The sequence below is a fragment of the Canis aureus genome, chromosome 21, assembly GCF_053574225.1.
Source record: "Canis aureus isolate CA01 chromosome 21, VMU_Caureus_v.1.0, whole genome shotgun sequence".
Classification (NCBI taxonomy): Eukaryota; Metazoa; Chordata; class Mammalia; order Carnivora; family Canidae; genus Canis; species Canis aureus.
The window spans coordinates 4,760,843-4,788,089 of record NC_135631.1 but is presented as its reverse complement, the minus strand read 5'-3'; the positions used below and the strand labels follow the sequence as shown (position 1 = coordinate 4,788,089).

The 27,247-nt window shown below is 38.6% G+C and overlaps 1 protein-coding gene across 1 annotated transcript in view; it reads right to left on the bottom strand.

The window, feature by feature from the left end:
• PACS1 (phosphofurin acidic cluster sorting protein 1) overlaps nt 1-27,247 on the bottom strand; it is a 141,163-nt gene that overhangs the window by 40,844 nt on the left and 73,072 nt on the right. The window contains exon 2 of the mRNA XM_077862489.1: nt 3,789-3,876. Coding sequence (XP_077718615.1) covers nt 3,789-3,876 — 88 coding nt within the window. The remainder of the gene's footprint in view (nt 1-3,788; nt 3,877-27,247) is intronic.

Genomic DNA, 27,247 nt, shown 5'->3' with positions numbered 1-27,247 from the left:
CACAATTAATTCTAGAGCATTTTCATCATCCCAAAAAGAAACCCCATACTCTTTAGTTGTCACCCTATTAACCTTCTCAGCCCCTATCCCCAGTTGCCTATCCCCTAGGCAACTACTAATTTACTTTCTGACTCTATCATTTTACCTATTGTGGATATTTCATATAAATGGAATCATACAATATGTGGTCTTTTGTGCCTGCCTTTTATTTAGCACGATGTTTTCAAGGTTTGTCCATGTTGTAGCATGGACATACTACATTATTTGTTTTTATTGCCAAAGAATACCCATTGCATGGATATACCACCTTTTACATATCCACTTATCAGTTAATGGACCTGGTTTTTTCCCAATTTTTAAGTATTATGAATAGATGCTGCCATGAACATTTATGTGTAAGGTTTTATGTGGACATGTTTTCACTTCTCTTGGGCACCATCTAGTAGTGGAATTGCTGCATCACCTGGTAACTCTATGTCACACCTTTTTAGGAACTGCCAGTCTGTTTCCAAGGTGGCTACATCATTTTATATTCTCAACAGCAGTATGAAGCAGGGGGCATACTTCTACATTTCTGCGAATCTCTTTAATGCCTGGCTAACAGAAGACAGCTGGATTCTCCTACCTGCTTCTGTATTCAATTTGTTGCAAAATATTGTTTTGGTTGAGTATATGAAAAAAATCAATACTCAAGGAGATACGAAGTTAAAAACAAAGGAAGGAGGCTTTTGTAGCACTGTTAAATATTAAAATCCAATTTATTAACAGAAAAAGGACATCAGTGGAAAAACTGGGAAATCTGAATAAAGCCTTTAGTTTAGTTAATAGTATTGTACCAACGATAATTTCTTAGTTTTGATAAATGTACTATGATTAAGAAAGATGTTAACCCTGGGAAAAGCTGGGTGAAGGGAATATAGGAATTCTATGTACTATCCCTGCACCTCTTCTGCAAATTTAAAATTATTTCAAAATAAAGTGTTAAAAATAAAATCCAATCCATTGGTCTATTTTGTTCTTAGAACAGATCTTTTACCCAGCATGATTTTGTAACATCATGCATTGGTAATTTGGAAAGCACTGGTTCACTGAGTTAGGCAAACATTTCAAATGTTACACATTTTACTATTTGTACAATTTAAAAAATTATTATCATTACTATCACCACTGATCTCTTTAGAAAAGTCCTTAAGAACTGAGAAGCTGGGAAGCTTATAGTGACAGACACATTTTCCAAAATTCTAATTTTCATTTGAAAGATCCAATTTCATTTATCATTGGCTTAAAGTATTTTCAGTTGTTTCCCTTGAAGTGATAGGTTCACTTTTTTTGTTTTCAAGAAAATATCTTCCAAGTAGCTGAGTCGGAATAACCAGATTGTCTGTTCTTTCACATAAAAATAGTGCTCCATAACAAAAGCAGCTACTTAGTGAATTTATCTGAGAGAGAGAGAGAGAGAGCATACATGCACAAGCATGAGTAGGATAGGTGCAGAGGGAGAGAGAATCTTAAACAGGCTCCACACCTGTGCAGAGCATGGGGCTCCATCTCACAACCCAAGATCATGACCTAAGCTGAAATCAAGAGTCAGATGCTTAAATGACGGAGCTACCCAGGTGCCCCCAAAAGTAGCTATTTTAATTCACAACTGACTTGGACAAGTATTTAAGACAAGAAACATACTTCACTATGAAGTAGAAGTACTCTCTATGCATGTTTGGGACACCTGGCGGGCTAAGTCAGTTAAGTGTTCAGCCCTTGATTTCAGCGTGGGTTATGATCTCAGGCTTATGAGCCCTGCAGCAAGCTCTATACTCAATGGGGAGTCTTAAAAAAAAAATGGGGAGCCTTTTTGAGATTCTATCTCTTCCTCCTTCTGACCCCCACCCCTCCCCACAACGTGTACTCTCTCTCAAATAAATAAATCAATCTGAAAAAAAAGAAGTATTTTATGCAATTTCCCATTTCTGTTTTATCCTCTCACTGCTGTGTCTCCTGTGCCTATAGCAATGCTTTGCATATAATAGATGCTCAATAAAAACTTATTAAATGAATGAAGAAATGAATAAACAAGTCACTGGATAAATGAATGTGATAACATCTGTAATTACTTTCAGCTTCTTGGAAGAAAAGCAATAAAAAATTCAGAATATTTATAGTTTTTTTGTTATAATTTAAAATTTTACAGAATGTTAAATATTTAATCAGGAAATAAAGGATATTATTTCTTTTGGCAAAGGCATTTGACTGTGGGAACGGCAAAAACAGCGGGCAACTTTCGGAACTATACCAACAGTGTTTGCATTGGAAAGCAATAGCTTTTAGCAAAGGCAACAATTTCTGAAAATGGGAACCCTGCCCATGACCTAGAAATGGGTGTAAGATCAGGGCAGGAAGCAAAGACACTGAAAATCTCCACTTGTGCATCATTGTCTCATACCTGCTTTTTCAACATGCCTGGGAACGTTTCACAAAATTTGGAGGAATTATGTACAAAGATGAACAGGGAATTAGAATATAAAGTAGGACATGCACAAATTCATTAGGAGTGCTCAAATGCTTTAAGTTTTGTTAATATTTTATTCATGAGAGACACAGAGAGAGGCAGAGACACAAGCAGAGAGAGAAGCAAGCTCCTCATGAGGGACTTAATCCCAGGACCCTGGGATCACGCCCTGAGCCAAGGGCAGATGCTCAACCGCTGAGCCAACCAGGTGCCCCAAATGCTTTAAGTTTTGAGGACTAAATGAAGATAACATATTTACCTCAGAAAGAGAACTGAGGACCTCTTCCATGTGCATGGTACACATACTGTGAGTGCTACAGATGTGGATTTTAATACTAGAACAATAAACTACTGCATCATAGCTGATCTAACTAATAAAATATGCTGGTTAGTAGGGAGTTACCATATAGTTCACTACTTTTCAATGAGTAAGAATTCACTAAATATACCATTCTTAAGCTGAAGAATCTAATTATTATTTAATGACTCCAGAATCTCAGTAAACTCTAGGGAGTCATCATTAGGAAGGACTTAACAGTTAAGGAAGGTATAGCAGTGGAGCTTAATGAGATTATATCAATTATCTGCTCTTTAGTTTCTAGTACCACTTCCGCCACCTGGTAATTAGCTGGCAACAGGTAAACTCCTTAACCTTCCTGTAGTTCAGTTCTCCCTTCTTTCCTGAACTTTGGGAATGCTTACAGTATGAATGTTTGTGAAACATTCTTGAAGATACTGAGTAAGGATCTTCAAGGATACTCCTATAAGGAGTTAAATGTGTGGCTTACTTAGAAGTTAAAATATTCTAGTAAATTTTTAATTGCCAAGTCTGAAACAATAATCTATTAATTTCTTCTACCTTATAGAAAACCCCCAAAGTGCTTCTCCAATCATGCATTGTTTGGACCCAGAAACCCTGGATGTGAGACTGAAACAGGCATTGGCCACCACAGCAATTTCTGAATCATTTATCAAACAGTTTAGCATCTGTATCACCCAATCTTGATACTGTACTAATCCTGTTAGATATGCAGGGCAGGAAGGTCCAAGTTTTTAGTCTTCAGACAAAGAAACTAAGTGGTTTAACTAAGAAACAGAACTGGGACTCATTAGGTCTCATGAGCTCAGACATTTTACACTATTGCTCCTTGTGTGGCTGAGAGGAAGGAAGGAATGGAGGGAAGGAGAGAAGAGGTAGCCATCAGTATTTCTGGAGTCCCAACAGTAGGCAAAAAGTTTCCAGCTTCCTTGGACCCTGAATAAACAATCCTGCTCAACTCACCTGTAGCTTCACAGCAATGACCACTGAGTTCAGATCTTTGTCCATTTCTTTAAGCATGACAAGTTTCTTCAGGGTCAAGCTGAACAGCCTAGAAAAATTTTGAGAAAGACAATCCAGTCAAACATAAGGAACTTATGAGAAAAGTGACAGATGATGTTGGGGAAACACTGTTTTACCTCTTAGAGTAGGAATGTTAGAATGCCAAACTGTGTCCTCCTTTAGTAAAAGAGCACCTTCCTATTTAACTCTGATACTTGAGAATTGTCAAAAGGTACCTTATTCCATGAACTTCTGTGGATACCCAATGATCTCAAGGTAAAACTGACATACTTTTTTACTCCTAATACATGGGAGCAATTTCTGAGAGGAGAGGGGGATAGGTATACCAAGGGCAGGCATAGATGTTTATTTTGCTTATTCGGTCCCTCTTCTACTTTACATCTAATCACACCTGAAACATTTACAGCTGTAAATTTGTAGCAACAAAGAGATAATCCACACAAATGAAAAAGATATTATTTGCAGAAAGTGATTTAAATGGCCACAGTTTGGATTTTAACTGAATTGTGCATCGGGTAGCAGGAAATCCTCAGTGCCACAATTAGGGAGTCCCCCTTCACTCAAAGAGAACTATCCCTTGTTCTTGAGTCTGGAACTATAATCTGACTTGACCTTGCCTAACCAAGACAGGCTACCCTGGTCTTCTAGTAGGAGCTGGGAGGTAAAAAATTAATACTGTCTTTCTGCTTCTGGTTTGAGTAGTTCGAGTTCAAAACATTCTCTTCCTTGGAGAGGCTATGGTGAATGAGGAGTCATACAAAGGATGCTGCTTACTAGAGTCATAACAAGTCCTCAGATTAGACTCCATTTTACGCTCCCTCTTTCCACTGCTGTAGCTCTCTTGCCCCTGTTTACTACTTGTCTTACCTTTTTCTACTCCTTCATCATACTGTAAGCTCCAGTCATATTGAATTTGTTAGGTCTTTGGGTACCACACTCCTCTGGGCCTTCTATGAAAGGGCTGAGCACAACAGTGTAGTTGCTCAGCAAATATCTGTTAAATAAAATTTTAGAATTTCCTAATTCCTCCTCAGTCATTGACTAGGGCTCCCTCAACTGTGCTCCTAAAACCTGCTCAGGTTTGCTAAACTGGAATCACCTGGGTTCATGCTCATTCTTCCAATATCTCCCCCTCAATGCCTACCCACAGTGTTGTATGTTTCTCTTTTCCCTTCAGAGTAGAGATGTGCTAGCCCCAAAGGAACTCTGATTCTGCCAACACCGAAGGGATTATTACATTCCACATAGTTGGCTATTAAGAAATATAACTACAAAAAAAAAAAAAAGAAATATAACTACATTGTTCAACTGATTTTCAAGCCTTGCCAGAAAGGAAAGGGAATATGACTGGAGGAACAAATGGAAGAGACTGGATATACCACATTTTGTTGCTCATCAAAGGCTGCTAATTATCAAATTTTTTTTTTAATTTTTATTTATTTATGATAGTCACACAGAGAGAAAGAGAGAGAGGCAGAGACACAGGCAGAGGGAGAAGCAGGCTCCATGCACCGGGAGCCCGATGTGGGATTCGATCCCGGGTTTCCAGGATCACGCCCTGGGCCAAAGGCAGGCGCCAGACCGCTGCGCCACCCAGGGATCCCAAAGGCTGCTAATTATGAATGCTTTCAATGGGTTAGGTTTTTGCTTCTTTCCAAAGCAAACATTTTCTACCTTTAGACTGATCGGGTGCTTAATAAACTCACTGCAAGATATAAAGAGTCACAAGGATAAATCTGGAACACGTGTTTCTTTCCCTTTGCTGTGATCCTTCTTTACTCTTTTACACATTCCACATATTTAGTGAGCATTTCCTGGGCACTGGATTAGTTGTTAAAACTAAAAAGGATGTGGCCCTTAGCCTCATGGAGATGACACAATCCAGAGGGGAAGACAACTAATGACTTACATTATACTACTTGTCTTCTGCTCTTTCATGTGCCGCAAGGCTCTGGACCATCTTTCCTCTTACATAACATATAAAAATTGTAGGATGATATGGCAGAGTTTTGTTAGGAAGGAATAACACATCACAGACCAATAAATGTTTATTGAACAAATAAATAAGGCTTTACGCCACAGCACTTATGTCAACTAGCCAAGAATGATTTAATACATTAGGTAACAAAGCAATAGCAAGACTGGATATGCTCAGTGTTTGCTTAGAAACTAGACACACCACATTGATTTCCATTTTATTGGCAATCAGTTCAATAGATCTTTTTATTTGTGTTTTTAATGGTATGACTCAAAGAGATGTGGGGGCTTAAATGAATTCTAGTTCTTCAAAGTATAAGAAAAATGTCTATGACTCATTATGCATCTACCAGGTACCAGTTGCTGGATATATACTGTGTTATCTCATGTAAGTCTCACAGTAATTCTAAGGGGTGGGAAATATGCCCATTTTACAGATAGGGATGCCAGGAGGATTAAGAGACTTGCCCAAGATCACACAGAAAATGGTCGAGCCAAGATGCAAATTTAGGTCTATCTTAGCCAGAACCCAATTTAAGTTACTTACAAGGCACTTTATTAGAAAGTTAGAAGAAATTATTTAATTACAAGTAAATATTTTCAACATATATTTTCATATAACAGAAAAAATTCAAGGAAATAGACAAATTTCTCCTTAAACCCACACTTACACATAGTTGACTGTAACAGTCCCAGACAGTTCTAAGAATGACTAAGCCTGACAGAGCCTGGCAAGATGTTCTGACTGGAGGTGCCGCAATGCATGAGAGGCTGAGTTAGATTCTGATCCTTGGTTTTCTTGTTACCCTGTTTTCTTGGTTGGGTACTTCTTTATGCAGTAAAAATACAGAATCTATGGCCTAAAAGGAAGGGTCCTTCTCTGAGCATATGCCTTTTAAAATTTTTTAATTTTATTTGTTTTTACAGAAAAAGAGCACAAACGGGGAGTGGCAAGCAGCAGGAGAAGGAGAAGCAGGCTCCTGGCTGAGCAAGGATCCCAATGTGGAGCTCCATCCCATGACCCTGGGATCATGACCTAAGCCGAAGGCAGACACTTAACCGACCAAACCACCCAGGCATCCCCATCATACTCCTGTTCTAATCTGTTTTTCTACAGCAGAAAAAAGAAAACAACTTCACACTAAAATTATAAACAATAATAATTCCAAGTGTTGGTGAAGATGTGGTATAACCAGAAGTCCCCTGTGTGGCTGGTGAGAGTGCAAAATTGTACAATCATTAAAAAAAAAACCGTTTAGTAGTTTATTTTTAGTAGACATTAACTACATTCCTATTCCTATGCCTTGCTCTCAAGAGAACCCAAGAACAATGAGGGCACAGACCAAAAAAGACAGGTACAGGAGGGGTGCCTGGGTGGTTCAAATGGTTAAGCATCTGCCTTCTGCTCAGGTTGGATCCCAGGGTCATAAGATCGAGCCCCACATAGGGCTCCCTGCTCAGGAGGGCAGTCTGCTTCTCCCTCCCCTGCTGCCCCTTCCAGCTCTGCTCATGCATTCTCTCTCTCAAATAATAAATAAAATCTTAATAAAAGGTACTATTGGGGTGATATGTTCACTATCTTAGTTGTAGTGATGTTTTCAAGGATGTATTTATGTCAAAACTTGTCAAACTGTACACTTTAAATATGTGCAGTTTATTGCATGTCAATTATATTTCAATGAACTGTTTTTAAAAAAATATTTTATTATTTGCTTGAGACAGCATACACATGCAAGAGAGAGATCAACAGTGGGAGAGAGGGGCAGAAGGGAAGATTATTTTTGAGCCAAATAACCTGGGATTCCAGGTACCTCTTTTTTTTTAAAGGAAGTTTCTACCCAGTGTGCTAGAGGCTGCTAATTGCCTACCCAACATCTATTTTCCTTTTCCTACTTAATAACAGAGCACCAATTTTTAGCTGAGCATGTTGCTTCCTAAAAAAAGCATCATGCTTTCCAGCTTCTTTTGCTGCTAGGTGAAAACACATGGCTAAAATTTGGGCAATGTGTAAGTGGACATATTAGGTAGGACTTGCAGGAAGATTTTTTTTTAAGATTTTATTTATTTTATTTATTCATGAGAGACACACACACACACACACAGAGAGAGAGAGAGAGAGAGAGAACGGCAGAGACATAGGCAGAGGGAGAAGCAGGCTCCATGCAGGGAGCCTGACGTGGGACTCAATCCCACGTTTCCAGGATCACACCCCAGGCGGAAGGCAGCGCTACAACGCTGAGCCACCCGAGCTGCCTGCAGGAAGATTTTTTAAAGGGAATCCACTCACTTGACAGATCCTTTCACCTTCTAGTCTGCGATGCAGGCTAATGGCTTTATTTGTTTATTTTTTGAAAATATTTTATTTGAGAGAGAGAGAGAGAGAGAGAGAGAGGCAGAGGGAGAAGCAGGCTCCAAGCAGGGAGCCTGATGTGGGACTTGATCCCGGGTCTCCAGGATCACGCCCTGGGCTGAAGGCAGCACTAAACCACTGAGCCACCTAGGCTGCCCTAGAAGTGGTTTAAGGACTTTCTTTTTTGCACAGCAAGATTTTCATCAACCATTTACTGTATATATCTTTACTGTAGTTAGCTCTATGCTAGAAGCTATAAGGTACATAGAAAAATGAGGCATAATCTCTGCTTTTGAGCAGTTTATAACCTAGTTACCTAGTTGAGAGGACAGGATTTAAGTATATCAATTATCTAACAAATGTAATGGTGCATACAAAATTAAGTACTAAATTACGTAAAAGATCATGAGTAATTGTGTTACAGCTTCAGTGAAGACATTATTTGAGCCCAACTAAATTCTTTCAAGAAATTTTCTTCAGATCCCACTCGACTGAATCTGAAAGAATAAGGCTGTATACTTGATAAGTAGATGGAGAATGATAGAAAAATATAATAACAAGAATCTTTTGAAGCCTTCTAAATTATTCTATTTTATTCTTCATTGTAAGATGAAGGAGAAACACCCTTAAATGACATCTACAAACAGTCTCCAACCTGTATTTCATGGCTGCCTCAAAATTGCTCCATGCAAATCAGAACTAGGGAGGCTCACCAAAAGAGAATAGTCATATTCCACCCTCACTCCCCAAATCTCCTTTCTTCTAGGTGTCAGTGAACAGTGAGGTGGCCATGTTTTGGACAGGAAAGATGGAAGAAAGGAGAAGCAAAGATCTGGATGGAATAAAACACTGCATGATCAATCTCTGAATTACATTGACAGTCCTTTTGGGACCAGAAGACAAGTGACCTGGATGGTTTTTTGTTGTTGTTGTTTTGTTTTTTTGTTTTTTTGTTTTTTTGTTTTTGTCCTATCAAGAAATGACTATGTTATATGAGGAAATCAATTTTTTCTTCCCTTTAGTTTTTTTTTTTTTAAGATTTTATTCATTTATTCATGAGACACACAGAGAGAGAGGCAGAGACACAGGTAGAGGGAAAAGCAGGCTCCATGCAGGGAGCCTGATGTGGGACTCGATTCTCGGACTCTGGGATCACGCCCTGAGCCAAAGGCAGATGCTCAACCACTGAACCACCCAGGCGTCCCCTTTAGTTCTTTAATCACAAGATGGGAAGAAGCAGCTCTACCTTCTCTCTGCAACAGCACTTATAAGACAAAGAGCAAATCAGCAGAAAAAGTTATGGAAAAGTTTTTCCTTTGTGAGAGTAATGTTCATTTTTACAATTGCTTCTATTTTAACAGGGTACCTGTAGATATCTGGATGAGCTTCAATAATAATAACAACACAAAGGTAAATTTTTAGGCAGCGTAATTTCACTGCTTAAGAAGTTACTTGAGGGGCATCTGGGTACCACTTGGGGCACCTGGATGGCTCAGTTGGTTGAGGGTCAAACTCTTGATTTCAGCTTGGGTCACAATCTTAGGGTTGTGAGACTGAGCCCTATATTAGGCTCTGTGCTGAGCATGGAGCCTGCTTGGGATTCTCTCTCCCTTCCCTCTACCCATTCTCTTGCTCATGCACTTGCAATCCCTTTCTCTCAACAAACAGATAAACAAATAAAACTAGTAACTCTAAAGCAGATTTTTAAAAAGCAAAGCAACTCAATTTTATCATCCCAAAAGGCACAATTTTGGAGAGATAGCTTAAATGAGATGCAGAGAGGAATGGATTTTACAATAAATGGGTAAGAGGAAAAAAAGACTCCCTGTCTGTACTTGTCTCACAAAAAAATCTGATGGAACCAGGCATTGTTCAGATGGAAGCACAAGGGAATGAGGAAAAAACCCAGACCCAAACAAAAAAACATAACCCACAAAGATACCTTTTATTCTCTAGCTATTAGATGTGACTTTCTATGAAGCAGAGGTACATACAATTTTAAGTAAACCCCTAATTTTCAGTCACTTAGCGTATGTCTATTTTGGGGGTAAAAAATGCCAATTAGTTGCACATATCAGTGAGATTTATAACATTTCCTCCCCTTTCTACAATTTCCTTGAATATAATCTTCTGGAAAGGGCCTTAAATATGGGGGAAATGGGGAGAAGGGTCTTGTTATTAAAACTACACATGAAAATTCTTATGTCTGCAGCTCCTGTAGTAACAGAACAGACTTAAATGTTAAGTTTATCATCTACAAAATAGAATTGCTATGTGAGCTAACAACTGTGAAAAGTACCTAAGCATAGAGCCTAGAATATCAGAAGTGCTCAAAAAGGTGAAGTGCCAAAAAAAAAAAAAAAAAAAAAGGTTAAGTGCCTTCCTTATCCTTTGCTCAAAGGAACCCTTCATACCATCAGCAACTGCCATGTCCTTGGTGACTTAAATTACAGTCCTTCAATATAACAACACTTTAATCCATATGTTTCAGTGATAGAAGTAGAAGAGGTGTGTCAGAAGAACAAAACAAACAAAAACCCTCCAAATTTTGGTCTAGCCAAAAATAAGTGATCAGGGTACCTGGATGGCTCAGTCAGTTAAGCATTTGCCTTCAGCTCAGGTCATGATCCCATGGTCCTGGAATTGAGCCTTGCATCAGGCTCCTTGCTTGGCAGGGAGCCTGCTTCTCCCTTACCCCCTGGCTTGTGCTCTCTCTCTCAAATAAATAAATAAATAAATAAAACCTTAAACAAACAAACATAAGTGATCTGAGTCAGGAGCAAGAACCAATAAAGTACATTAAAACAAAAATATATAAAAAAAAAATATATATATATATATATTTGAGGGAAACTCCCAAGGAAGCATGGTTGAACAGTAGGGAATTATTAATACATCTTATCACATTTATAAGTTTGAAAGAAAAAATGCAATTACTTTATTAGATGCTAAAAAGGTATTTGATGAATTTCACCATACATTCCTAATTTTATTTTTTGTAAAGATTTATTTATTTTAGAGAGAGTATAAGAGAGTGTGAGTAGGGAGAGGGACAGAGGGAGAGAATTTTTTTTTTAAGATTTTATTTATTTATTCATAGACACAGAGAGAGAGACAGAGACACAGGGAGAAGCAGGCTTCATGCAGGGAACCCAATGTGGGACTTGATCCCAGGTCTCCAGGAGCACACCCCAGGCTGCAGGCGGCGCCAAACCGCTGCGCCACCGGGGCTGCCCAGGAGAGAATTTTCAAGCGGAATCCCTACTGAGTGCAGAGCCATTGCAGGACTACCTCATTACCCATGAGATCATTGCACTACTTCATTACCCATGAGATCATCACCTGAGCCAAAATCAATAGTCATAGCTTAACCAACTGAGCCACCCAGGTGCCCTTATATTCCTGATTTAAAAAAAAAAAAAAAAAAAAAAGACCTTTAGGGGCCCCCTGTTGACTCAATCTGTAAAGCATGGGACTCTTTTTTTTTTTGTATTTCTTTTAATTCGATTAAAAGATTTCTATATGAAAAGATTACTATATGTTCGATTTGCCAACATATAACACCCAGTGCTCATTCTGTCAAGTGCCCCCCTCAGTGCCCATCACTCAGTCACCCTATCCCCCTGCCCACCTCCTCTTCCACTACCCCTTCCTTGTTCATTTCCCAGAGTTAGGAGTCTCTCAGGTTTTTCACCCTCTCTGATTTTTCCCACTCATTTTCTCTCCTTTCCCCTATAATCTCTTTCACTATTTTTTATATTCCTCATATGAATGAAACCATATAATGGTTATAATGATCTCTGGTTTATGAGTTCGAGCCCCACACTGGTTGTAAATATTACTTAACACTTTTTTTAATTTAAAAGAACCTTAGGAAAAAAAAAATAAATAAAAGAACCTTAGGAAAACAACAATAGAAAAATATTTCCTTAACATAAACTTAAGAAACATATACTTTCCATAGTCAGCATCAGGATTAAAGATGAGAGACCACAGCATTCCTTCTGAAGACAGGAACAATATAAGAGCCTGTTATTTATATACAACCGTTCTTGAAAGCTGGCTGAAGTAATTAGAAATAAATTATATCAGGAGGCCTGAGTGGCTCAGTTGGTTAAGTGTTGGACTCCTGGTTTTGGCTCAGGTCTTGATTTCTGGGTTGTGAGACTGAGCCGCACAGGCTCTGTGGCCAAGCAGAGTCTGCTTCAGATCCTCTCCCTCTCTGTGTGTCCCTCACCCCTACTCACTTTCTATCAAATAAATAAATAAATAAATAAATAAATAAATAAATAAATAAATAAAGTCTAAAGAAAAAAAAAGAAATGGGGATCCCTGGGTGGCGCAGCGGTTTGGCACCTGCCTTTGGCCCAGGGCGCGATCCTGGAGACCCGGGATCGAATCCCACGTCAGGCTCCCGGTGCATGGAGCCTGCTTCTCCCTCTGCCTGTGTCTCTGCCTCTCTCTCTCTCTCTGTATGACTATCATAAATTAAAAAAAAAAAAAAATGATATCAAAGCTGAAAGGAGGGCAAAAAACAATCCCCATTTGCAGATATATGAGTGTTACTAGAACTCAAGAGAATACACCAAAAGACTACTAGAATCATTATGAAAATATAAACATAAATATATAAAAATAAAAATGCAAATAATCAAAAGTTAATTTTTTTTAAAGATTTAATTATTTATTTATGATAGACATAGAAAGAGAGGCAGAGATACATGAGGAGGGAGAAGCAGGCTCCATGCCGGGAGCCTGACGCAGGACTTGATCCCGGGACTCTAGGTTCGTGCCCCGGGCCAAAGGCAGGCGCCAAACCGCTGAGCCACCCAGGGATCCCCTCAAAATTTAAATTTGAAAGGAAGCAGAGATGCACACTGCAGTATTCAAGAGGGAAATGATTTTGTAATTAACTTCAAAATACTTCGGAAAAAATTTTAATAATTGTCCAATCTAGGTGATGAATATATGGGGTTCATTAAACCCTTCTCCCTACTTTTCTGTAGGTTTAAAAAAATTTCATAGTAGAAAGAAAAAAAGAAAGAGAAAAAGGAAGGGAGGGAGGAAAGAAGAGAAGGAAGGAAGAATGGTAGGCAGATGCCAGAAGAGCTCTAGGGAAAAGAGTAAAGAAGAGAGCTTTATCCAGTAGATTATTAACATATATTCTAAAGCTAAAGTAATGAGAACATTGAGGTATTGGGAAAAAGAATAAACAAAGAGATCAAATGAAGAGAATAGTGTCCAAAATTAGACTCAAATATAAACAAAAATTTATTGTATGCAAGAAATAGATGAGTTACTCAATTAATAAATAATATTGGAAAACTGGCTAGCTATTTGAATAAAAGCAATGATGGCTCTCTATCCTACCCCTTACAGAACTGTAAACACAGATAAAATATATTTTAGAAATGAGAGTTAAGGGGATCCCTGGGTGGCTCGGCGGTTTGGCACTTGCCTTTGGCCAAGGGCGCTGTCCTGGAGTCCCGGGATCGAGTCCCACATCAGGCTCCCTGCATGGAGCCTGCTTCTTCCTCTGCCTGTGTCTCTACCTCTCTCTCTCTCTCTGTCTCTCATGAATAAATTAAAAAAAAAAAAAAAAAAGAAATGAGGGTTGGGGATCCCTGGGTGGCGCAGCGGTTTAGCGCCTGCCTTTGGTCCAGGGCGTGATCCTGGAGACCCGGGATCAAATCCCACATCAGGCTCCCGGTGCATGGAGCCTGCTTCTCCCTCTGCCTGTGTCTCTGCCTCTCTCTCTCTCTGTATGACTATCATAAATAAATTAAAAAAAAAAAATTTAAAAAAGAAATGACGGTTAATTAAAACATTTTCAGGAAAACAAAAACTGACAGTTTACTACCATAAACTCTCATTAATGTATATAGGTAATCCTATCTGCTGCTATGTAACAAATAAATGACTTAAAATAGTATACATTTATTATCTCACAGTTTCTGTGCATCAGAAATTCGGAAGCATCTGAGTTGGATGGTCCTGACTTAGGGTTTCTTATGAGGTTGCAGTCAAGATGTTAACCAGGGCTGCAATCATCTTGCCCACAGCTGCAAGATCTTCTTCCCAGGTGGCTCATTTACAAGTACTGGTAGTTGACAGGTGGCCATAGTTCCTCTCCCAGGGCTGATTCACAATCTCATGACATAGCAGCTGGCTTCCCCACAGAGTGAATGTTCCAAGAAAGAGCAAGGTAAAAGGAGCAATGTATTTTATGACCCAGCCTCAGAAATCACACTCCATCACTTCCTGAATATCCTCCTGGTTACACAGGTCAGCCCTATTCAGTGTAGGAGGGAACTACTTAAGAGTGTGAACCCCAGGAGGGAGGATCACTGTGAGTGCCTTGAACATTAATGCTACTTCCTAAGGATACTTGTAAAAATAAGAAAATGGTACTAAAAGATCAAGGATAGGAAAAGAAATGGTAGACAAAATTGTAAAAATGTAGGTAAATTTAAACAAACATGGCTAATATGAAACAAGAATAACCATGTTTGATTTACACATTGTAAATGTTACAGCATGCATGTGACAGGAACTGACTCAAGTCAGAATTTTTTTAAGGTCCTTGAATTGTTTCAAAGGGAAAAAATGAAAAACCAGCTTTAAACTCTTAAGTATTCACATTCAAAGTTTCACCAAGAAACTAAAAATTGAGTATCTTTCAAACTTGTAGTTTAAATGGAATATGAGAAAAACCATCCATTAATTCAAAAGGAAACTAAGGGGGATCCCTGGGTGGCTCAGCGGTTTAGTGCCTGCCTTTGGCCCAGGGCGCAATCCTGGAGTCCCGGGACCGAGTCCCACGTCAGGCTCCCAGCATGGAGCCTGCTTCTTCCTCCTCCTGGGTCTCTGCCTCTCTCTCTCTCTATGTCTATCACAAATAAATAAATAAATAAATCTTAAAAAAAAAAAAAAAAGGAAACTAAGAATAAAGGTTAAAAAAAGAATAACTCAGAAACATAGGAAAAAAGAAGTGAGAAAATACTCAGATCCCAACATTAATAAAACAATATACATCAAAACTAAAGAGGTTCTTAGAGGAAACTTTATTTTTATTTTTGGAGGAAACAATAGTCTTACGTGATTATATTAGATAAGAAAAAAATGCCAAAACTAATGAACAAAGCAGCCATTAGGACATTTAAAGAAGAGGGATTGCCTGGGTAGCTCAGTCACTTAGGCATCTGTCTTCTGCTTATGTCATGATCCCAGGTTCTTGGGATCAAGCCCTGCATTTGGCTCCCTGCTCCTTGGGGAGAGCCTGCTTCTCTCTCTCCCTCTGCCTGCTGCTCCCCCTGCTTGTGCTGTTTGTCAAATAAATTAAAAACAAAACAAAACATGTCAGGGAAGGGCATTTAAAGAAAAAGAACAGTTAAATAAACCCAAACAGGGATGCCTGGGTGGCTCAGTGGTTGAGCCTCTGCCTTTGGCTCAGGGCGTAATCCCAGAGTTCTGGGATAGAGTCCCGCATTGGGCTCCCGTGGGGAAGCCTGCTTCTCTCTCTGCTGATGTCTCTGCCTCTCTCCGTGTGTATCTCATGAATAAGTAAGTAAACAAACAAACCCAAACACCTGGGGCACCTGGATGGCTTCCTTGGTTGAGTGTCGGGCTCTTGATTTCAGCTCAGGTCATGATCTCAAGGTTGTGAGATGGACCCCATGTTGAGCCCTGCGTGGGGCTCTATACTCAACGGGGAGTCTGCTTAATATTCTTTCTCTCTTCCTCTCCCCTTACCCCTCCCCTTGCTCACTCTCTCTAAACAAATAAAATCTTACAAAGAAATAAAACCATACACCTAAAAGAAAATGGTAAGGATAAAGCACATTTTATAAAATAGAAAATAAAATATATGTTTTAGTAATAAAATTTAGAAACCAGGAATTGTTTTTAAAAGGATACACTCCAGGGGCACCTGGGTGGTTCAGTTGGTTAAGCTTTGGCCTTTGGCTCAGGTCATGATCCCAGCACAAGGGTCCTGGGATGGAGCCCCAGGTCAGGCTCCCTGTTCAGTGGAGTCTGCTTCACCCTCTCCCTTTGCCCCTCCCCCCTTCTCAAGTTAAAAACAAAACAAAACTTTAGAAGGACTACTCCAGAAAGAGCAGAGATTCACAAGAGCATTCCACAAACTACTTATGCAAATAAAGTTGGAAACTAATATGAATAAGGCAGATGCCTAAAGAATACAACATAAGAGAAATGACTAGGGAAGCTGGAGAACCCGAATGGTCCTATAACCACTGCAGACACTGAGCGGTAATTTTTAACTCTTCTAAGAAAGAAAACACCAGGTCCGGATAATTTTTAGAGGCAAACTCTATCAAACATTCAAGGAAGAGATAATTTTAACCTTATACACATTTTCCAGAGGATTAAAAAACGAGAACGCTTTTCTCATTCATTTCATAAAATTAACATAGATCCTTAATACCCAAGAAAGAAAAATTAAAAGGCCAATCTAATTTACAATCATAAATGCAAAATTTCAAAACAAAATATCAACAAAACTAAGCCTAGTAATGTATTCTAAAAATACATCATAACTCATTTGGGTTAACTGCACAAATGCAAAGATGTCTTAACATAAAACCTAATGCAGGGGCACTTGGGTGGCTCAGTTGGTTGGGCCTTCAACTCTTTTTTTTTTTTTTTTTTTAAAGATTTTACTTATTTATTCATGAGACAGACAGAGAGACAGAGAGAGAGAGAGAGAGAGAGAGAGAGGCAAAGACACAAGGCAGAGGGAGAAGCAGGCTCCATGCAGGGAGCCCAATGTGGGACTCGATCCAAGGTCTCCAGGATCATGCCCTGGGCCGAAGGCGGCGCTAAACTGCTGAGCCACCTGGGCCTCCAACTCTTAATTTTGGCTCAGGGCATAATCTCAGGGTGGGCTCTGTGCTGGGTGTGAGCTTTAGGACACTCTCTTCCCCTCCTCAAATAAATAAATTTTTGAAAAAGAAAAGAAAACTATTCCTTGACAAAAGGATATATACCAAAAGCCTATAGCAAAAATCTTAATGGTGAAGTATTAGAACATTTTTTTTAAAATTTATTTTATAGAGAGAGTGAGTGTATGTAGGGGTTGGGTGGGGTGAGAAAGTCTTAAGCAGACAGTGCTGAGCGTGGAGCTCAACCCATGGTTGGACATGGCTGAATCCCACTACTCTGAGATCACGAGCTGAGCAGAAACTAGGAGCCAGACTCCTAACCAACTGTGCCACCCAGGTGCCTCTAGAACATTTTCTTTACAACCAAGAATATGACAAGGTCCCACTTCTATTCAAGGATATACTGTTATATGCTAGTTTAGCCCGGTAAGAGACCAAAAAACAGAAACAAAACCACATAAAAATATAGGGATTAAAATGGAAGAAACAAAAGTCATTACTTGCAGGCTGATAGATGATAGCTTATTTGGGAAATCTGGAAGAATTCTCATTAGGATTTTTTTTTTTTTTTATGAATTCTCATTAGGATTTTTTTTTCTCATTAGGATTGATGAGAGTTTAACCAAATCATTAGATCTCTCAAAATCAACTGCATTTCTAAACACCAGCAACAAAGAAATAAAACATAATTTTTAAAAGGATACTATTCACAAAGTAACAATAAGACACCTGGGATAAATCAGTAATAGTAAGAGGTAACATCTACTGAGCATTTACTATGTATCTCTATGAAACAGAAACTCTTGCTAGCTGTTTTGCAGGTGAGGAAATGAAGGTACAGACAGGTTGATTTACCCAAGACCACACAGTAAGCAGCTAAGTAAGGATTTAAACCCAAGCTGTCTGGTTCCAGTGCCTTTGCTTTTTTTTTTTTTAAGATTTTATTTATTTATTCATGACAGACAGAGAGAGAGAGAGGCAGAGAAGCAGGCTCCATGCAGGGAGGCCGATGTGGGACTCGATCCCAGGACTCCAGGATCACGCCCTGGGCCAAATGCAGGCACTCAACCGCTGAGCCACCCAGGGATTCCCAAGTGCCTTTGCTCTTAACCACTACTCTGAACTGCCTACCTTTGCAAGATGTGCCAGGCCTCCATGGAGTTGAAAGATATGTTGTACATGTACAAATTGTTGTTTTGAGACATCAAACAAGAAATGCCATGCTCATGCATAAGGGAAATTTTAGCATCAAGATATTAATTCTCCTCTGAGTCAATACACAAAATAAATACAAGACTGATCAAAATTCCAACAGGATTTTCCATAGATGTTAATTCTAATATTATAAGGAAGACAGCCAAGAAAAACCAAGACATTCTTGAAGAAGAGAAACAAGGTGGGTAAATTAGCTTATCAGATGTCATGATTTATTATAAAGCAATATTAGTTCAGGTAGTATGTATTAATGAAATAATAGAAAGAAAGATCAACAGAACAGACCAGAGTGTCTAGAAACAATTCTAGAATTATACAGAAACTTTATATAAGAAAAAAAGCAGTATTTTAAAAAGAGAAGAAAAAAAGGCAGTATTTCAACAATTGGGAAAAGAATAACTATAAAATGGAGGAAAGATGAATCCACACTTCACACTATACATAAGAAATAATCTCTAGGTGGATTAAATGTGAAGTGCAAAATTATAGGAGAAATATGGTATATTATCTTTCATACTTTGAGGTAATGACAGATTTCTTAAACGAGACACTGAAAACATTGAGAAATTCAACTTCATATTAAAATTAGGAATTCCTGGGGATCCCTGGGTGGCGCAGCGGTTTGGTGCCTGCCTTTGGCCCAGGGCGCGATCCTGGAGACCCGGGATTGAATCCCACGTCGGGCTCCCGGTGCATGGAGCCTGCTTCTCCCTCGGCCTGTGTCTCTGCCTCTCTCTCTCTCTCTCTCTCTCTCTCTCTCTGTGACTATCATAAATAAATAAATAAATAAATAAATAAATAAATAAATAAATAAATAAATAAATAAATAAATAAAAAATAAAAAATAAAATAAAATTAGGAATTCCTGTTCATCAGGGGATAAGGAGTTAAAACACCAATCATGAACTTGGAGAAGACATCTGAAACTCATAATACTAACAAAAGGTCTAGAACATAAAGAGTTATAATTCAATAAGAAAAAGACTCTCAAATAGAAATGTGCACAAACGACACGAACAGATGTTTTGTATTTCCAGAAGAGGAAATGCTAATAGCTAATAAATACACAAAAATATGTTAAACCTCATTATGAATCAGGAAAATGCAAATTGAAGTCAAAATATCATTTACACCCACAGAATTGGCAAAACTAAATGTGGGTGAAACTGTGGTGCAATGGGAACTCATATGCTGTTGGTGGGAGTTATTGACTGATACAATCATTTAGAAAACTATTAGGCATCATCTCATGAAACTGAACATGTGTAAAATCCATGGTCAAGCACTGTCACTCCTACCCTTGTGTACCAGAAGACACACTCAAAAGCGTTCACAGCACTTATGACTTGTACAACCTTGGGTAAACTACTTCATCTTCCTATATCCTGCTTCATCATCAGCAAAATGAGGACTGTTGTGAAGATTCACATATACAAAAACACTGAGAATAGTGACTGGCCCATGGTAAGTTCACTATAAATTAGGTATTTTTTTTATTATGCTTATCAGAACCTAAGTGTACACTGTGTCAAAGTGTAGATAAATAAACTGGAGTGTACTTAAACAATCAAGTGCTATCCAGCAGTGAAAATGAATGAATTAAGCTTACACTTCAACATGCATTAATCTCAAAACATAATACTGAATGAGAAACAAGTTGCAGAAGACTACATATAGTAAGATACTGTACCAAATTTAAAACCAAGCAAAAATAAACTACTAATTATTTAGGGACATACATACAGGTAAAACCATAAAGAACATGCAGCTGAAACATAAAATGAAGATGGGATATGTGAAGGAAACAAAGAAGGCATGTATCTCTGGAGCACAGTGAATGAGGGGAGAAGTAAGAGGTGAAGTTAGAAAAGCAAATGGAGGCTGGGTTATGAGGTAGAGATCTTCATTTGATGGTGGGAAGTCAATGAAGAGTTATAAACCAGTGGATGATATCAAATGATTTATGGAAGATCACCGTACTGTTATATGAATAATGGCCCACAGAAAAGGGAGGGCGAAAACAGGAAGACCAGTTAGGAGGCTGTTGCAGAAGTCCAGGTAAGATAGGAAGATGGTAGGGATGGATAGAAGGGTGGAATTAAGGAACATTCTGGTAGAACTGATAGATTTTGCTGATGGACTGAACGCAGGCTATGGAGACAAAGAAGATCAAAGATGTTTATAGGCTTTTGTCATGAGTAACTGAGTGTATGGATGGCACTACTGTTTGCTCAGATGAGGGAGACGGGGAAGTTTTGGGGTGAAAAAGGAGAAAGTCAGGAGATTATTTTGTTCATCTACTGCATATCCAAATGGAAAAATTAAAGAAGGCAACTGGCTATACCAGTCTTGAGGGACTTTCAAGGGTAAGATCAGGCTAGAGATAGATATTCAGGAATCATGGCATAAAGATGGTATTTAGAGGAATGGGAATGGGTGAGATCTTCCAGAGAAAAGTTCGAATAAAAAAGAGAAAAGGCCAAGGATAGAACCCTGGGCATTTTAATGCATGCATACAAGTCTGCAGAACAGAAAGCTTCCAGTGAGGCAGCAAAAGGATGCGTCCTCATAAACCAGGGAACAAAGTGCTTAAGACGACATGTCAAACACTGCTGGAAGTAGAACAGAGGACAGAAAATGGATACTGGTGACCACAATACTAGGCATTTCACAGAAGTAGTAAAAACAAAAGCTTGATTGAGGGACTTCTACTCCATAGAAACATAAGCAGTTGCCGGTGAAGAGGAGGATAGGGACCAAGATTTTAAGCTGGAAAAAAGAGCAATGTGGTACAGAAGAAGGAACTTAGTCTCCATACTGACTAGCATGTGAATCTAACAATTCTCATTTTCTAACATTTAGCTGATTCTTAAGATATTGGGACCAAATGGTCTTGTCTAAGGTCCTTATGGTTCTCAGTATTCCCCTGGAAAAAGAGCTCCTTATCCAAGAATACCAGGAAAAGAAGTGACTGGGGACCTGAATGGAATAAGTCGACAAAATATAAAATATGTTTTAAAAGTAGCCCTATGGGGCACCTGGGTGGCTCAATGGGTTAAGCATCTGACTCTCTGACTCTTGATCTCAGCTCTCAGGTCTTGATCTCAGGGCCATGAGTTTAAGCCTCACATTGGCTCCATGCTGGGTGTAGAGCCTACTTTAAAAAAAAAAAAAAAAAAAAAAGTAGCTCTCGTGTGACTCTAGAATTACAAGAAAAATGATATAGCATAAAAGTACCCAGAAAGTTTCAATTATGTGCTACCATATCATTATTCCAGGACCACTGTACTATTTTTGAAATCACAAAGGTGAGGAATTGATCCTTCTTTCCTCTGTAATGAGACTTGACTGACAAACTCAACAGCACACGAGGAAGAAACCTTTAACTCTGTGAAGTTCAAAAGAAGCCCAGCAACAGCAAGGCACTAAAAATGAAGATCTTTGCTTATTCCTAATTATGGCAGTAATTCAGCCATCCAAATCCTGTTGCTCCACACAAGCTAAAGAGCCAGAAAGGAAACCCCAAACTGTTAACTTCCGCTGGTTTCTATTTCTCATTTGCCTTCTCTTTCCTTTATTCTTCTCTCCCAACAATCAGCCTCAGGCAGATTCTTACCACGTTAAAATGAACAAAATAAGAAGATTGTGTAATTCAAATTCAAGATGTCTTTCTTGAGGGCAGCCCGGGTGTCTCAGCGGTTTAGTGCCACCTTCAGTCCAGGGCATGATCCTGGAGACCTGGGACTGAGTCCAATGTCGGGCTCCCTGCATGGAGCCTGATTCTCCCTCTGCCTGCGTCTCTGCCCCTCTCTGCCCGCCCCCCCGCCCCCGTGTCTCTCATGAATAAATAAATAATATCTTAAAAAAAAAAAAAAAGAGGTGTCTTTCTCGGGACGCTGGGTGGCTCAGTGGTTGAGTGTCTACCTTTGGCTCAGGGCGTGATTCTGGGGTCCTAGGATCAAGTCCCACATTGGGCTCCTGTCAGAGAGCCTGCTTCTCCCTCTGCTTGTGTCTTTCATGAATAAATAAATAAAATCTTAAAAAACAAAAAACAAAAAAGATGTCTTTCTCCACAAAGATAATTAACATTTTCAAAAGTAGGTCATTTGGGGACTGAAACAGCTTGCCATATTACCTATAAATGATACATTTTTAAGTACTGTATATCCAGCTGGTTTCGTATTTTCCAGAGATAATTCCAACTTTCTCTGATCTCCCTATCCAACCCACCTGAAGGCAGTACCCAAATTTTGCTCCAGAAACAAACAGCTGCTGTCAGAGGGAGATAACAGGGTAATCCTAGGCATTCTTGATAAAGGACTTCACAGAGAGAACTACCATTATCTTACTGTTTATAACCATAGAGCTTCAAACAAGAATATGTTCCACTTCATAGCTAGTTATTCGAAGATCTTCCACCTTGAAAAGAACACTGAGATGTGACTGAGCAAGCACCTTTAAAGTCCACTATTGGGATCATAACCATGGAGTACAAATTTTAGACCTAAGACCATTTACCTTTGAATCAGAACTGTTAGAGGCAATAAACTAAAAAACAAAACAAAACAAGCCTGGTCTCAAAGTAATTTGAAATATTATGTGGGACTAAGATACTGGGTAAGAAGAGTATCAGGTCAGGCTCTCCCAATACCTGTTTTCAAATGTAGAATTATAATCAAGTTTTTCATGTTAAAATGCAATAAAGCTTACCTGTGAGTATGAATTTTAGTACTGTTTTATTCTCTAATGGCAAATTTTATGGACATATTTATGTTTGCCTGATACACAGACACACACACACACACACACACACACACACACTCTCCATCTTTTCTAAGGGCTTCAAATAAAGAGGGTTGTTTTATTATGCTTTTCAGGATTATTTACATCTAAAATGTTATTTTAGACTCCTTCCACCCCAAATTTATTGCATACAAAATTTTAAGATTCCTTACTTGGCTTTATATATGTACAAGTCTAAAAAAATATTTTTGTATGTCTGCAACAAAAAATTATCCCATTGACAACTTCAAATATGCTTTATTTTAACCTCTGACTGTATTAATTTCCTAGGGTTGTCAGAACAAATTACTACAAACTTGCTGACTTAAAACAACAGATATCTATTCTCTTGTACCTCTTTTGGCCCGAAGTCCAAAAATCAAGGTGTCAGCAGGGCTGCATTCATTCCCTCTACAGTCTCTAAGGGATAATCTAAATCTATCCTTGCCTCTTACAGCTTCTAGAGGCTGCTGTAGTTTCTGGCATTCCTTGGCTTGTAGCCATATCACTCCAATGTCAGCCTCTGTCTTCATAACCTTCTCCCTGTGTCTATTCTGTTTCTGTATGTCTCAAATCTCTCTCCATTCCCATATAAGGACACCAGTTATTGGATTTAGGGCCCATCTTAAACGCAGGATGATCTTGTTTTGAGATCCTTAATTACATCTGCAAAGATTCTACTTCCAAATAAGGTCACATTGGGGTTAGGACTTAGACATATCTTTTAGGGCCCAGTATTCAATTTACTACCTAGGTTAATATACATCTGGATAGGTTTCTAAAATAAAATGTTTGTCTTTCATAGCATTTGTCATATTCTCCTAGAATCCAACTTGACTTGGGAAAAGCTATTATTTATAAGAAGTCAATAGTGAATCCCTTAGGAATGCTCACTTCCTAACTTAGCTAATTTGAAATTCAAATAAGGGTTTTTTTCTATAGGAAGAAATTATAGCCAGTTAAATCTACTTTCTTATCTAGCTGAGGTTTCAAGTGGGAATTTATTCATTGTCCCAATGGAATTAGATTAACAGTATAATTTTATTATTACTATTATCCATAATATATACATTCTGATTTTCTACTTGAGTTAAACCATGGACTTATTCACTTTTTTCCCCAATTGTCCAGGAAGAAAGTATTTTCTAATAATTGATTAGATTCCATCTAATCAAATTATAACTCCTTGATAATCTAACAACTCTTAATTACTTTCTCCTCTACAGTCCCATCCTTTACCTTAGGATGTAAATCTGGCATGTGTGTGTATGTGTGTGTGTGTGTGCACATGCATGTGTGAGTGCACACGTTTATTCCCTGTAGCACTCCTTGAGTGCCTTTCAGCTCATTAGTGGAATATATATATATACCTATGTACATTCTTTATTTCAAAGGCTAATGGGATTTCTTTAAATCTTGGACATACACATACACAAAGAAGAATAACAGGAGGAGCAGCACAGACACTTACAGAGCACTTACTTTGCCTCATAATATTCTAAATGCTTTATGTATACTCATTTATTTAATCCTCATTCTGTGAACAGTATTACCATCCACATTACACAGATGAACAAATTGAGAGAGATTAGTAAATGGGACTAGAATATGAGCCCAAGCAGGTGGGCTCTAGAGTTCAAGTTCCTTTTCTTTTCTTTCCTTTTTTTTTTTTTTTTTTAAAAAAGATTGTATTTATTTATTCATGAGAGACACAGAGAGGCAGAGACATAGGCAGAGGGAGAAGCAGGCTCCCCTGTGGGAACCTGGTGCCGGACTCAATGCGAAACTTGATCCAGGACTTTGGAATCACACCCTGAGCCGAAGGCAGACATTCAAAATGAGCCACCCACGCATCCCTAGATTCCATGTTCTTAACCACTATGTAAGACTGCCTGTGAGGTGATATGCCAAAACGTTCTACAGTGCTAAGGTTACATGTAAATTTTTTAAACTGCTTTTCTATATATCCCACATTTCCTACAATGATTATAGATTAATTTTGTGACCTGAAAATATTCTTTTAAGGAGAAAGAAAAAAATGGGGATCCTGGGTGGCTCAGTGGTTTAGCGCCGCCTTTGGCCCAGGGCGTGATCCTGGAGTCCCAGGATCGACTCCCACATCAGGCTCCCTGCATGCAGCCTGCTTCTCCCTCTGCCTGTGTCTCTGCCTCTCTCTCTTTGTGTCTCTCATGAATAAATAAATAAAATCTTTAAAAATAAAAAAAAAGGAGAAAGAAAAAAGTATTAATTTGTGAGGGTACAACATAATAATAGCAAGCATATAGAACACTATGAACCAGGCACTACTTGTAATATGTGATTTACATAATTGAATCCTCAAAACAATTAAGATCTTCATTTACAGAAGAGAAAATAGAGGCACAGAAAAGTTAAATAGACTGCCCAAGGTCATACTGCTAGCGTGTGGTAGCCAGGATTGTCTAGCTTGAGTCTGTGATCTTAACTAGGTTACATTACCTAAATTAGATATAAAACTGTGGTGCTAAACTCCAGGCTGATTCTCTGCTAGAGTGAGCGAATGCCAAGAAAAGATTTGTTGCACATCCTGTCACCCAAACCAAATAAAAAGGCAATTAAAAAACTTTCCTTTGCCATTAAATTGCAGTATCTTTTGCTACTCATTAGTTCAGGTCACCCTAAATACCATCTCATCTCCTGATTTCCTATCATCCAGTGAGCTTCTTCGGCCCTTCCCTGAGGTCAGGCTGCTTCCACCTCTTACAGTACTCACCCTGTGCTTCCTTGAATCACAGTCATCCCATACTAAATGTGTCTGAAGGACAGAGACTCTGTCTTACTTCTACTTGAATCCATCTAACTCCTTGCACAGTAGTTTGAAAGAAAACAGGAAACGTTCAGTTTGTTTAGGTAAACTTCAATCTTTACCATTCAATGTAAATATATTTAAAGAGAAGATTTTTAAGGGAAAAAAATCTGCTTCACAACACTAAGTATAAAAAAATTCAAGTGTTTTCATTCTAATAGACTCCTTAATTGGACAATACTAGCCTAGATTAGAGGGCATTTAAATTACCCATTTCTAAACAGTGTCACAAATGCAGAATATTTTCCCTTTCCTACTGCATAAGTTGGGCATGTTGCCAAATCTTTTTTCTAATTAGGTCCTGCAGTTAATTTCTTAATCTGTCAGCATTTCCTTGCATCTTGTTAAAAGTAAATAGAGTTGGACTTTTTCCACTGCTTTTGTGAAAGTGAGGTAAATCTTTCTATGGCAGCCTCACAGGAGTAGACTCATAATTAAAAGTTGCTCGGCTTTACCTACCAGATGAGCAAATACCACCACCACCACTGAAAACAAATAAAAATCCTATAGCACTGTGGGCAAGGCTGTGGGAAAATTGGCATTCATACATTGCTTGTGGGAACCTAATTTGGCATATCTCTACAGAGGGCAATTTCTACCCAAAGAATCATGTAATCTTTGACTCAGAGTTTCTACTCTAGGAATTGTAGAGATATACATTGTTTCTAATAGTAGTAAATTGGAAAACTTAAAATATCCACCAACAGGGGAGTATTAAATTATGGTACATCCATAGGATGACAAATATGCAGCTATTAAAACAAATGAAGAAGCTCTCCTGATACTGATATGAAAAAAATCTCCAATATAATTTTTTAGAGATTTATTTGAGAGAGAGCAAGAGAGATCACAGAGGGAGAGGGAGAGGGAGAGAGTGGGAGAGGGAGAAGTGACTCATCACTGCACAGAGAGTCTGATGTGGGGCTCAGTCCCAGGATCCGGAGATCATGACCTGCACCAAAGGCAGACACTTAACTGACTAAAGCATCCCGGTGCCCGACCAAGATAAATTGTTAAGTGAAAAAGAGTACAGAACAGTACACTGCATGTTGGCATTTATGTAAAGTAGGAGGAAAATGAAAATATACATTTAATGTTTGTTAGTACATGCATAAATTAACTCTGGAAGAATTAACAAAACTAACAGTGCTTACCAGAATGGTGTAAGGTAATGAAAACTGGGAAATGCACTAGGGTGGTAATTTTAGAAACCTTATGATGATAGCTGTATAGCGGACTCATACACTCACAGTCCAGATTAGGATATAGAGGTCTCTAAGAAAGAAATTTTTGGATAAAAAGGGGAACTCCAGGCAATAAGTAGTAT